This window comes from Malaclemys terrapin, chromosome 7 (assembly GCF_027887155.1).
Source record: "Malaclemys terrapin pileata isolate rMalTer1 chromosome 7, rMalTer1.hap1, whole genome shotgun sequence".
NCBI classification, from domain to species: Eukaryota; Metazoa; Chordata; order Testudines; family Emydidae; genus Malaclemys; species Malaclemys terrapin.
Window position 1 is genome coordinate 34,606,538 of NC_071511.1, and position 14,339 is coordinate 34,620,876.

Sequence of the window (14,339 nt, forward strand, 5' to 3'; positions counted from 1 at the left end):
GCCACTCAACGGCCTTACTAACACTTGGCACTTATAGTTGTTAGCCCCACTGAAGTAGAATGTCTATTTAAAAATAAGCTCTGTCTTGCCCTTGTCACCCCCCAAGCCCCTCATTCTATAGGAATGCAGTGTTCCCCCTACACAGAGTATCTGTTATACTGTATTTTCATTTTGTTCTTACATTTAGCAAGAGTTGGTCCCTCAGTACCCCGACAAGACAGACCTGTCCGAGAGGGTACAAGAGTTGCCTCCATTGAAACTGGACTGGCGGCAGCAGCGGCCAAATTATCCCAGCAGGTGAGTTTGCATACTAGGTAGCTTTCCCTTAGAAAATTATTTATTTTCGAATGGAGCCATAGCACTTCCCCGTCTTCTTCTGTTGCTTGTTGAATGTTAACTATGTTGTCGTAACAGCTCATGTTTAATTACTGTACATGTCCAATTCTGTACTCATTGAATTCAGTGACAAAAATTCCAGTGGCCTCAATAGAAACAGGATCAGGTCCTAAATCACACTTTCAGATTTCCGACGACACTGCAGATTAGAGGTTTCTAGTTCAATTAGGTGCTTTAAGCACACTGACAAAATTATCAGTTGGGCAGATCAGGTAAACAAAGAAGTATTTGGGGGAAAGCTTCAGTGTAGATTTTACGTTAATAAGATTAAAGAGTAAATTTACATATGTGCTTATGTGATTTAGGAATCTAAGTCCTATTTTCAAAATTACCTTAGGTATTTGGTACCAGATTTTTAATGGTATTTAGGCCCTTAAAGATGCTCAAAGGCACCTTATGGGATTTTCAAAAGTGCCTAAGCAGGTTAGGCACCTAAGTCCCTTTCAAAAATGGGATTCAGACACCTAAGTCTCTTACGTGTTTTTTAAAATGTTACTCTAAGTAATTCAAAATTGAGAATTATGCCAGATTTTCATCATCTTTTTGAATTTAATTTTTTTATGTTAAATTCTGAAAGTTGCAATAAAGTTTTTTCTTATCCCATAAACTTACATTCAGTTATGAAAATGGATGTTTGTATACAAACATGCTGAACTTACGGATGCTTACGGAAAATCCTCATAGGAAGTAGGGCCAAACGCAGTACCCACGGTTCAAAACTACATTGCCTCAACACAATAATCTTTAAATCCTTTTTAAAGTACCAAAAGACACTAGAAAGCGGTGTCAACACATATCATAGAACTCAGCTACATTTTCCAGTTTAGTAATCCCATTTTTAACAGGTTACCAAAGCTTTTCCAATATCAGCCTGCTATCGTCCTTATGGAGTTTAAATTGTTCCTCCATTGTGAGTGAAATTCACCACGATACAGAGAGCTATTACAGGCCTATGTACATAGGGTTGTGCTCTACATTGACATTACTCCCAGTGAACTTCTGCACAGACGTTAATTTTTCCCCATGAGATGAAAAATTTTAAGCCTAATTCTCAATGACTCTGTTCCTATACTTGGATCAGGAATGGACAAGGGAAAGGTGTCTTTAAGTCATCTTTGTGCTCCCATATACTGGGGCTCCATAGGGACCTGCCCAGCCCCCAGTGTATGTTAGAGCAGCCACAGGTCTACACCAATTTATCTTCTGTCTTCCATAGCCCTCCGTGTGCCTTGGGAAACAGAGAGTAGCCATAGAGTAGTGCACCCAGACCACTCCCCTGACAGGCAGCCCACACAGGGAGCTAAGGAAGAACCAGTTTATATCTTTACATCAGCTCTCTACTGGCTGGTTGCCAGACCACCTGCACTAGGAGTGTCCTCAGGGGGCCAATTTTGCCCACTCTAAGGCCTTGTTATACTGCCAGAGTGACATAAAGGTTCCTTAGTGTAATTGAGAATCAGGCCCATTATATTTATCTTGTATCAATATTATTTGTATTAATTACTACAGCACCTAGGGGCCTGAGACATGTATCAAGGTCCCATTGTGCTAGGTGCTGTACAAACACAATACAATGACAGTCCCTGCCCCTAAGAGCTCACAATTTATGACAAGATACAGCAGGTGGATGCAACTAACAGACCAGGAAACAATGCTGTTGTGATCAGTTCTCACTTTGAGTTTCTAGCAACCCTGTTCGCTCTGTGTCTTTATCCAATTCTGACAATATCCCCATTCTTGACACGATACACAGTGTAACAATGTTAACAAATGCCAATAGTTGTCACAGTAGCTGAATGGGGATTCTGTGCTTTATTGAAAGGAGGAACAAAAAGGCAAGAAGAAGAAGAATACCAAAAAGAAGTTGTCCCCCAACAACACAAATAAACTCTCTCAGGAAGGCAGCTCTCCTGAACCCAAATTGGAGTCCCATGCCAGCAGCCTAGCAGATCATGAATACACTGCCGGAGCAAGCACGTTTGGGGTCGCCCAAGTAAACAGAGGCTCTCAACCTATGGCACCTGGAGTTTTCCTCACCCAGAGGAGACCTTCATCATCATCACAGAATAATGGAGCTGCCAAAGGTACTGTAAATGTTCACAGAGGAAATGGCAAAGATCCATTCAGTCATTTAGTCCATCTCCCTGACAGGGCAAGCTTGTTCCCTACCATGTAGACCTGCATCCCTTCTCCATTGTGTACGTGTACTCTTTCAGTGGAGCTAGGCTTAGTTATACCAGTTGGGGATCTGGCTATGAGCACTGAGTTGGGTTAGCATTGTTGGCCTATGTGTTCCACTGTGTGTGGGTGTCTTAGGGGAAAACAATCCCTAGTACTTGCCAAAGCGAACTCTATAGGTTGTGTTCCCTGTTTTAAAGGAACTCATCTCTGTATCACAGTCCAGCTCCTCCAGTATCTAAAAAACTATTCACAACAGACCCTGTCAACGTTTTCCTCTTCGCTTGTTCAGAAACTCTGTGTTTTTCCACTTTCTTCTATATATTTCTTCTGCCATTGATTCAGTGGGGTCAGGATTTCAACCTTAAATCTTAGTACAGATAAAATTCCAATGCACCTATTCTGTACATGTGTGTGCACAGAATATTTTAAGTCACAAAAAGTTGCCTTTCCTACATTGGAATGCTTCTTGAATTTCAACAGTGCAAATATTTAAACTACTTTTAGGAATTATTGTGCTTAAGGAAACATCATCAAAAACCCCATGCAAATCAACTTGTTTTTCAATATTTTTATTTACTCTCTGTAATTGGAATTTTATTTTTACACCGAGGAATAGCTTGAATCTTGTTTGAGTCAAATGTTTCCCCTCCTGTCTTCTGCTATTCCTCTCTGAGCCCACATGGAAGTTATAAGTTCATAAGTCAAGAAAAAGGTGGAGGGACGTGAGTGTGTGTGTGTGTGTGTGAGAGAGAGAGGTCAAATTCTGTAATTATTTACAGTGGAAGCTGAGCATTGAGCAATGATGCAATTTATGATAATTTAAGTGACTATATTTCCCATGGTTTTATAACTGTATGAATACAGTGGAGATAGTATGAGATTTCACATAGTCCTGTATGCTGTGTGCTTAATTTGAAAACATCTGTATCACTAAATGTGCTGTCAGTAACATTTTCTTAACAAGATATTATTTATTGCAAATTCTGGATCCAAAGGCAAAGCCAATTAAAAGTCAGAAAGACACACGAGAATTTTTTTAATGCTTGTGACCATTGGCACAAACAGCAGCAAAATTAAACATTTCATTCAATTTACCTCTTAATGTGTTCATGTTCCACCACAAGGTAATCTGTTGAAATGAAGTGGGTTATATAGTGAAATCAGAAATAGCTCAGAATACAGCAGGCAAGGTCTCCAAGCCTGTCCAAGCTTTGTGCTAGGATGCAGAGCCCGGGGATCAGACAAGGACTCGTGATGGTTACTCCCTGACTGAGTGATGAATCAGTCTGCCAAATAAGCAAATGCTTTACCTTTCTGGGAAAAGAAAGTGAATGAACAGCTCTTTCTGACATCCCTGGGTGCCTGTTTAATAGAAGGAGGCTTTAGGATGCCTTTGTAAGATAGCCGTGTGGTGGTTGGTAAAACAAGGCCTAGAAGGCTGAATTTAATGGGAATTTAAGGAGGCAGCAGTGTTAAGCCAGATCATCCAGCTTTGGGCCATCACTGCTCTGCTGGGGATGTCTGAGAGAGCTCAATCCAGTCCAGTGCTGGAGAGAGAAAATATTTTTAAAAATATTTTTAAAACAGCAGCATGATTTCCCCTCCCCCTTTCTTTCTTCCTTCCCCCTTTTAAACCACAAAGACACTTTTCACCTTCAGTTAAACTCAGAAAAAACAGTACACTCAGGATCACTGCCTACGTTGAGGCCTCATCCAAAGCCACTAAAATCAATGGAAAGATTCCCATTTATTTTAATGGGCTGGAACAGGCCCTTTATGGAGAAATGTGTATAACTATATGCAAACGGACACAGCTATGCTCTCTTATTTGAGTGTGTATGTATGTTATATACACAAAAATATGGGAGCATGGTTCACATATCTGTGTGTGTGTGTGCGTGCGCACGTGCGCATCAAGGACCCGATCCAGATGATACACATTCTATGAAAAGTAAAGATAAGCGATAACTGAGAATTTATGTCCATTTACTAATGTACTTTTCTGACCAGAAAATATACAGTTCTTGGCTAGACATGCAGCTAAGATCTTAGTTACACTTTCACTGTGGTTTCTTGAGGCAGCAGAAGACACGTGTCTAGAGAAAAAATATGCTGGCGGCATAAAAAACAGCACCTGCAACTTTATACATGAATAGGTTTTAACTGTAACTTCTAACACATGATTTCCATAACCTGACTTCTCGGTGTTGTTTACGTCTATAGCATTTTAAATGCAGTTCAAAATGCAGATTTGTTCACACTCTGTCAGAGCTGTTGTGAAACAGTATAGGATGATTACGTAGGAGAGCAATGTGTCAAGGATACATTTGTACCCACCAACTGCTCTCTCTCCCAGCTGGGTGAACACAAAGGGGACCAAGTTGCAGTAGTTTCACTTCTGAAATAGAACAAAGGGGGTGAGCAAATATTATGCTTATGTACATTTCTGAAAGGCAGCAGTAGGGTCTGGTGGATCACATGCTGGACTGGGAGTCAGGGGACGTGACTTGATCTGTCCTCAACTCTGCTTCTGGCTCATTGTGGATTTGAACAAGTCATAATTTATTTGTTCCTCACTTTTCCCATTTGGCAATGTGGGAAATGATATATTCCAGGTTCTGAAACTGTCCAGAAGAAAGGCACGACTATATCCATATTATCATTTATTTTTAGTAATGTATGGAAATACATGGAGATAGTTGAGCCTGATACTGCAGTCTTTGCACAGCTGAATCTCATTCACTTCAGTAAGAGTCTTGCCAGTGAAGTAAGATCAGAAGCTAGGCTCAGCCTAAGCCTGCCTGCCATTTTGCTAGTTCAGAATCAAGCTACCAGGGCAAAACTGGATGACGTGGACACAGTATCTGCATTAGTACATTCTTGTCTGATTGTACCTGGATTAAAAAATCCGTTTTTGTGTCACTTTGTGTCATAGTCCATAGGGAAGTAAGTTACACAGAAGTGCAAGCACAAAGCAGAAAACAAGTACATGACAGTGTGGTGGGTCCTACGTAAAATCATGGACGAAGTTGCTATATTTCCTAGATGTGTCAAAGTGAATATGATGAATGTCACGATATGGCCACAGATGAAAAGGGAACAAGTTATACCAAAGCTGCCAGCTATTATAGAATTTAATCAAAACCTTGGTAAAACAGAATATATTTTTAAAGAATAAATACAATTAAAATGAACCTCAGTCTTTGAAACTGCACACTGTTTTTTTCTTTAAAGTGCACAGTTAAACGGTCTAATCTAGATGAATTATTTTTTTTTAAACTTCTTTCTTGTGACTGCCTCCATTCCACCACACAAGGGTTTAGCACAGCGCTTGGAAACCATCTTAAATTCATTTAAACCTGGCGAGTGAGTTTGCACTAATCTTACAATCTGGCACTGAGTTTTAGATACTTGGACAATTGAAGAGAGCCCCCTATAGAATAAATATGTGCATGCTTTCAAATGTGTCTCTTGGGTACTTTGGTTCACGAACACAGTTAAACAGGGAATGGTACTTTAAGAATGAAACCGAGATAGTAAAAAAAATCCTGAATGAAACTTGATTAAAATCCATAGTAAGACAATCACCAGGAGTAAGACAATATAGTATAGGTTGCGATACACAGCACAGATTGCAATGTATGGCAATGCTTGGTTTTCTTCAGAGCATTCTGATCTATGTGTTACATACACACACACACAGCATGTTAACTTTGAGAATGTGTGGTATACATATCCAAAATGTAATTACTTCAGGTGAAAATCAGACATCAGTGTGATTGCACCTGCTGACACCACCGCTGAAGTTAGTGCTTCTGTTTTTGTACCCAGTGAGCCTGCTTTGCTGTTTCTACATAGCTGTGGCTGCTGTTACTTAACATGTTCATTTTTTTTTTCAATTTTCAGGAAAACGTACAAAAAAGGGCATGGCTACTGCCAAACAGAGGCTTGGGAAGATTTTGAAAATCCATCGGAATGGAAAACTTCTCCTTTAATATTTCGAAAACTGGGACTTGATCAAAGCTCAGTAATTCCTGAGCTGACACTAACTCTTCAACTCTTGAAGGACTTCAGTAGTATTGTGCATCATCTTAGGGACAATACCAGTTAACTTTTTGCCACCACTTTAATAATTGTTTTTAACTTTCAGCAGTTAAAGTGTACAGAATACTGCTATAAATATTTTTTAATATAGATGTCCTTTCTCAAATTGCTGAGAGTGACTAGTTCGCAAAAAGTTAATGATAATCCAAGAAATTGAGGATCATTCCAGTTTTAGGAAAGTATCCCTTTAACTTGTTCATAAGTGGAAACCAGTTGTTTTAACAGAATGAACATCCATTTCAGTTACATTTCACTTAAGAAAAAACAAGTATTATCTTTAAAGAGGTATCTGGTCAAGGAGCAGGAGATTAAATTTAAAAATTCTGCATTTGTCTGACAAATAATATTCAAAGGTGGGGGACCTTAAGTTTGATTGCTGGAGACTTTTCCCAGGCTATAGCGAATGCAGAAGGTAGTCTGCATAATGTGAAACTTCATTATCTCACCCTGATCATGATCTAGATGTGTTGGAGGAGTCATTACTGCACTTGAGCACTACTCCGTCCCTCTCAGATAGCTGCGGGTTGGACAATACTGGGTGCACGAGGCAGCATTAGTTATGCACAGTGGGAGCTGGTTTACTGCTGGGTTCATAACTGGTTGGGAGTTTTAGCTCTATGCCTGAGGGCCAGGTTTTTTTGCTAACTGACACACATGATGGTACAATAGCTCGTGTCAGTGTCGAAATCAAAGCACACAAAGATGTGTTGCAGACCTTGCAGTCACTTTAACTGCAGTACATGAGGTCAAGCTCTGCTTCTTCATGTGCAGTTTTTGACGTTTATATCAAAGCACTTCTTATCAGATACACTTACTTTGGGAACGAGGGCTGCATGCATCCAGGTGTCAGATAGTGGGAAAGTTTAGCTTATTGACAATTTGACTGGATACTTTTTTGTCTTTTAACTCTTTTAGTGTTTGGTGTAGAGTGCATTATTTTACATTAAACTGCTTGTCTGCATATAAACACTTGAGGGGTTAAATTTGTTTCTCAGGCAATCCCGTATTTTAATTTTTAGATGTGTTTACTAAGGCATATTTTTCATAGAATGTAGCTTGTAAATAGCTTTTTAAATAACTTCTTTTTTATAAAAGTAAAGTATCTTTAGACATTTCTTTCTATAGACTACTTCATTAACATTTATACAAGTCATTGCTGAGTATTATCAGTTGTATTTTAGTTTGGTTTAAAAAGGGTTGGGTGGTGGTATTTTTTGTTTTGTTTTTGTTTCACTTTCTTTGGGGGGGTTGGGGTGGATTTGGGCGTTGCCTGGAAAACAAGTAAAACTTTGTGCAGCCTTATAAAATGTCTTATACAGAATCAAATAGTAGAAAATAATCTATTTAAGACACATTTTGAAGAATAATCTTCAACTTTAATACCAGCTCTTTGTTTTAATTCTTGTATTATGAGGGGATACAGTTATTTTACTAGCACCTTGTGAAGTGTTTCTGTGTTTTGTGATGATGTAATTTATTAATGTTTGTAGCTTTTTATATTTGTACATTTCTTATGAGCTTTGTTTATATACACATTACCTGGATGTGATGTCCATGGGGAAAAAAAAACAGCTACAGGAAACAACTGAGGCCTTATTAACTAACCTTTGTACTATTACAGTGGGACATAGATTCTGAATGGTAGGAGTCTGAGAAAGTTAGTTGAATAGGGCCCCAGATTTATGCAGAGCAGGGTTTTTAAGCTTCCTTAGTATACTGTTCTTGTTGAGCATTTATATACTATAACCCAGACATCATGCTGTTTTTTTATTATTATTTTCGCAACATGTACATTTCTAACAAAGTTTATTGTGGCTATCTATTACAGTGTTTTATTTACTGATTCATATCAAATGCTCTTGTATCAAGTCCATGAAATCTAAGTAAACTTAGATCAAAGTTTAAAAAAAAAGTAAAATATTTCAGGTTTTGTATAGAATCGCGTTTGGTTAATTTATTACATATTAATTATTAGGGGCCCAATGATGCGATGTTATACACATGCCACCTTACTGAAATCAACATGGTAGAATGGGACAGATACTACAGAGCAGAACATGATTCTTTGTTTCATTCTGTTAAGCTATGGTGGCTCCTCATGGGATTAGAGAAGGCAGCCATGACTGGGGTGGAGATAGTCTGAGGACGGTTTAGAGTACTGTAGTGATGAAGAATTTCATAAGGTTGGGAATTCTGCTACCTACAGAAATCTATGTGGAGCAGTCTGCATGATTGAGGCTATCTCTCCTCTCCCATGTCTAGATGAAGCTATGTTGAAGTCAGTGAGGTTACATACAGGCACGGAGGCTCACCTGCGAGTTCTTATTGCAGGATTGGGATCTACATCTGCAAAATTGGGTTGAAAAATCACCTGGCACTAGGCTTTCTCTCAGTACCCACCCAAGTCTAGGAAGTGCTGACAGTTTGGAAATCGGGGGCTTATATTTTTCCTGAACCCATCCTTGCTTGAATACTAAAAATATCAAATGTATTTTCAGTCCAACGCTGGTATTAACAACCAGAGGCTAAGGTTAAAACATAATAAATAGAAACATTAAAAGGAAGACAGCTTGGGTGCTTTAACCTCCAGCACACAATGCACGAGATTTGTTTCCAGCAGAGAAATAACTCCACAGAGGATGAGGCAAGGCTGAAAGCAGTGACACAGCAAAGCGGGAAAGCCTTATTTTTCCAATAAGTTTATACCAGGTCTAACAACCCATCTCCTAGCTTCAACTCATGCCATTTTCTAGCCAGTCTTTCCTGAAGTAGTAATTGGAATCTGTCACTGAGCTCAGTATCATATCCTTTCCCTAGCTGCGTAATCTCCACCTACAGCTGCCAGCACTTCCCACCTCCCCCTTTTGCCTTCCCTATCTTGCACAAGCTGCTATGTCCAGGTCTTGTGGATTGGGTTAGGAAGCAAGAGTGGGAGAAGAACTGGTTGCATCAGGTGTACAGACCAGGGATGGAGGATGGTTTACAGTGGTAGGGAGGAGAGTGGGAATCTTGGATTAAGAAAATTCCCATTCTGCATTGCCTTTTTGCTCCCAGAAAGCCTCATTCACTTCCGTTAGTGGCTCCATCTGGCAATATCTTAGATGTAATCACAGCCACAACATAATTCCTAAATGTTACAGATACAATGGAACAGAAAGATTCACATTGCCATAAATGAATTCATTGTTTTCGCAGTGTTACAGGCCCCATCTGCTGGAGGTGTCAGTGATGGGATTGAGTTTGGTGCATCTTCTCAATTAATACAGTTCATTTTTTTTAACAGCATGCAGGCAAAACAAAAAACCCTGCACCCTGACAAATCCAAAATGTGGCACCTCTCAAAAGATTAAACAACTAACCTATTTTACAATTAAAACAGTAAAGAAAACGATGCACAATTTATACAGGATTTTCACATATGGGTCAAGCGCATTTTCTAAAACAATGTGCCTGAAAAACTAATAAAGGAGCAAGGGACCCTCCCTCTTCATCAGCGCCGGGTGCAGCTAGCACTGGGTTAAAAAATACAGAACACCAGTGGCTGAAAACAGAAGAGAAGGCAGTGCAGAAGAGAAGGGTGGCATCACACATGTTACATAATGCGCTGCAAAAAGATACAGAAATAGTTCTGCACCATGACCTGGATTTTTGTCCTTGATTCATCAAGGTACTAAAGCACGTTTGACACGAAGCATGTGAAGAGTTCCACTAAAGTCACCAGCACCACACAAGCTGCGTTTATGTACTTTGATGAATCAGCATGTGTTGACATACACTGCCCATTTGCTTCAATATGTGGTAGGATAATTTGGTGGCAGCCCTTGAAATTAATGTAACATTTTAAAGGATACAAATAGCCTCTGCTTCTTCAGAGTCAGAAACCTCAATTCCACTGAACGCCATAAATTGGGAGGAATGGGGATGTATTAGTGAGTTTGTTTTGCTATAGTGTCTTCGTCACCTTCCTATTCATAGGTGTAAACTACACACAAATTCATCCCATTGACTTCAGTAGCACTACATCAGAGAGAAAGTTGGTCCCTTGTGTTTTGATGTCAGGGTAGTATATTGTTTAACAGTACTTTTAACTTATACATTGGAAGACCTGTCTTGCTTAAGTAAGTGTTGCACCAAAGTCTTCAAGCACTTCACTCACAATGTAACAGCGACAGACCCTGGTCATCAGCGGGCGGGATCAAACCTGGGACCTCTGAAGCTAAATGCATGAGTTTACTGCATGAGCTAAAAGCCATATGGGCCTTAGAGCAAACTCATTAATCTCTCTCGCTCGCCAAGTGGTCTCGCTGCTAGTAGATGGGACAGACCACCACACCCAGGAGGTGTGTAGGTTACAACAGCCCTTCTGGGCAGCACTATTAGTCCCAATTAACAGCTAGGGAAACTGAGCCTCAGTGGTGGTGTATGATTTTAGAGCATGTCCCTCTGAGAGCTGGTAATAGTCCCCCCCACACCTCCCTACTCTATTAGAGCTGAACCCTCCTTTCATACCCAGTGAATTTTGATGAGCTGTGTCTCAATTGCTTTGGCCAGATACTTCATCTATGTTCAGTGTTTGAGGCTAGTAATAAAGCAGAATATTTGCATCAAAGAATTAAATCATTGGACAACATGGCCTTTGGGCCCTCGGTCCCCCCACCATTTAAAGTTTTATAACTTTTGTTTAGTCTCTCTTCCAAAGTGTAAATGAAATTGTGCAAGCTATGCCTAGTGGAAATGGCTGTGGGAACAGTCCAAAGCTATGAAATGTGTGTTTAAATTTACCATTTCACACACACCTAACGCCATAGTTCAAGTTCAGAAAGCTGACTTTGTTCATAGGACAGATGCTTTTAAAGCAAGAGCTGCTGTAAGCCTGCATGTTTAGTGTTGTGTTAAACCAAGGAATGTAACTAGCCACTAGATGGCACCCTACTTCTTCATTAGAAGGACTCTCAGGCTTGGTCTACACTACCACCCCTAATTCGAACTAATAACGTAGCTGAAGTCGAAGTACCTTAGTTCGAACTTACCTTGGTCCACACGCGGCAGGCAGGCTCCCCCGTCGACTCCGCGGTACTCCTCTCGCCGAGCTGGAGTACCGCAGTCGACGGCAAGCACTTCCGGGTTCGACTTATCGCGTCCAGACTAGACGCGATAAGTCGAACCCAGAACTTCGATTTCCAGCCGTCGAACTAGCTGGTAAGTGTAGCCAAGGCCTTAGAGTGACCCATTTCATTTAGTGAACAAAACCCTGACATGATATTATTATTGTTTAACCTTTTCCAAAATAGGCAGGTGAACACAAAAAGGGTGGGGGGAGACATATCCCAACCTAGGAACAGTGTTCCAGCACCAGTGGTGCCAGTGTCCTTATAACAACTCTGGAATTAGTGCACTCAATGTCAATGTAAGAGACCCACAGCCACACACAGCCAGGTTCATTACAGGGACTTGAATCCAGGTCTCCTATCAGCCTGGTGAGTGCCCAAATCACTGAGCTACTACATAGTTTGGGGCAGAGCTCTCACTCAGTCTCTCCAGTAGAAGCCATGACTTAACTGTTGGAGTAGGCACGTGACTCTAAGGGCATGTCTACACTTACTTCTAGAGTGATTGATCCAGCAGGGGTCAATTTATTGCATCCAGTGGAGATGTGATAAATCAACCGCCGAGCGTTCTCCCGTCGACTCCGGTACTCCACCAGAGTGAGATCCGCAGGCGGAGTTGACGGAGCATCAGCAGGTGACTTACCGCAGTGAAGTCTGCAGATCTAAGTATGTTGACTTCAGGTACGTTATTCACGTAGCTGAAGTTGTGTAACTTAGATCGACCTCCCCCTTCTCCCCCCAGTGTAGACCAGGCCTGAGTCTCCTAGCATTTAGGAGACTGTCGTAACCACTGGCCTATAGAGTCATGCTCTCTCTGTTGTTAGCCCAATGAATATTGAAGTCAACCGGAGAGATTGAGAGAGAGCCCCACCTGAGACTAGAGTGCTCTCATGGATGCTTGGAGACCTGGGGGCAAATCCCTTCGCTAATCAGGCAGACTGGAATGCTCTAATTACTGGGAAGAGGGAGGGGTGTCACCAACAGCACCTGCTCCTTCATTATTAATGAAAAAAGATGGACCTTGCTTGGGTGCCTACATGCAGGAGAAGGTTCGTGGGTGCGAATTCCCAGCAGAGGGAGGTATTGCCATCCAGCCCAAAGTTAGGCACCTAACTGCCTTTAAAGGTGAGGTTTAAGCTACAGCTCTCTCCTCAGCATTTCTTGTTAGTGGGATTAGGCATCGCTCCACTCAGCGTGCTGGGGTTGTGACTCTCCCTGTGCCTTATATAGGGCACCTTGAGACCTGCCTGTGGCTTCCACAAGGGGGAAGCTTGCCTAGCAGTAGGCATTGCAACAACTGAGCTGAAGTTCCCTGTGTGGATCTACCCCTGGATGCTCATTTTAAGCTGAACTGAGCTGGAGCTCTCAAATACAACCCGGGTTTCTCAGAGAGAAGGAACTAGAGCTGAAAACACCTGAATTTTAGGGCTGTCCAGTTCCGCTCCAAATCTCTAGTTTCACATGGGATTCCTGATACTTATTGATGCCAGCTTGGCAGGAAATAGGGAAAGAAAGCTTTTTTTTTCTTCTCCGTATTGGGGCCTGGCAGAAACCAAGATGTCCAAAGGAATGTGACCATTTAGAAACACCAAAACTTTCTACAACAATGAAAACAATTAATTTTCAACGGGGGGAAAAGATTCAATTGGTTCTTTATATGGACTGATTCACTCGTCCCTGTTTTTAATTCAAAAACCACTCCATGGGCTTGACACAGCTTACAATAAAGGAATGAGTGAGGAAAAAAATCAAGGGCCATGTGTATGCAGAAGGTCCTAGAGAAATGGAACCTCTACAACCAACAAAAACTCCATGGAAGCCATCAAAGGAGTTGATAAAATAAATCAACATGTGGCTGATTCAGCAAGAAATTTATTGCATAGTGCGAGGAAATGTAAAACCAAAATGATGATAGATTGGGAGAAATGACAAATGTGTTAATCCGTTTGACTAAAAGTATTCTATAACTTGGAACATGTGCGCATCTTAAGTCCAGGCAGGAATAACAAAAGGCTTGTTGGCAAGTGTAAAGCCCATTCACAGAGAAGAATTCCTAGGGAAAAATGCTAGACAAAACACTAGATACCAATGATATAGACCACCCATTATCACTGTGACCGTTCAACTAGGCTGTGATTCAGCCACATACTTCAGGCCATGTTAAACTATAAGCAGCTAAGACCATGGACTTCAATGGGACTACTCAGGGGCTTAAATTTAAGCACATGTTGAGCAAATTTAAGCACTGGCTTGAGGCCCTACTGCCTTGCAAGAAATTTCCACAGGAGGTTCATGCTAGTCTCATGGTAATACAGATCCAAGGGCACACAACCTAAACTTGTGACGAACAAAAGTTGCTAAAGCATTGCCAGATAACAGCCCCCTCCCTCCTGACTTCTTCCAACCTGGAGTACAAAGTACATGCCACAATTGTAATGAAGTCAAGAGTGAAGTATGTCAACTACGACCAGGAGTGAAAGTAATATTAAATTCTTACAGGTACAGGGGCTGGCTCCACCCCCGGAAGGGGCGGGACCTCAAGTGAAAGGG

General features: G+C 41.0%; 1 protein-coding gene across 1 annotated transcript in view; it reads left to right on the top strand.

Moving 5' to 3' along the window:
• Positions 1-8,620, top strand: part of PHF2 (PHD finger protein 2) — a 146,829-nt gene extending 138,209 nt beyond the window's left edge. The window contains exons 20-22 of the mRNA XM_054034178.1: positions 188-297; positions 2,219-2,480; positions 6,484-8,620. Coding sequence (XP_053890153.1) covers positions 188-297; positions 2,219-2,480; positions 6,484-6,572 — 461 coding nt within the window. The 3' untranslated portion in view covers positions 6,573-8,620. The remainder of the gene's footprint in view (positions 1-187; positions 298-2,218; positions 2,481-6,483) is intronic.
• Positions 8,621-14,339: the final 5,719 nt, after the last annotated feature.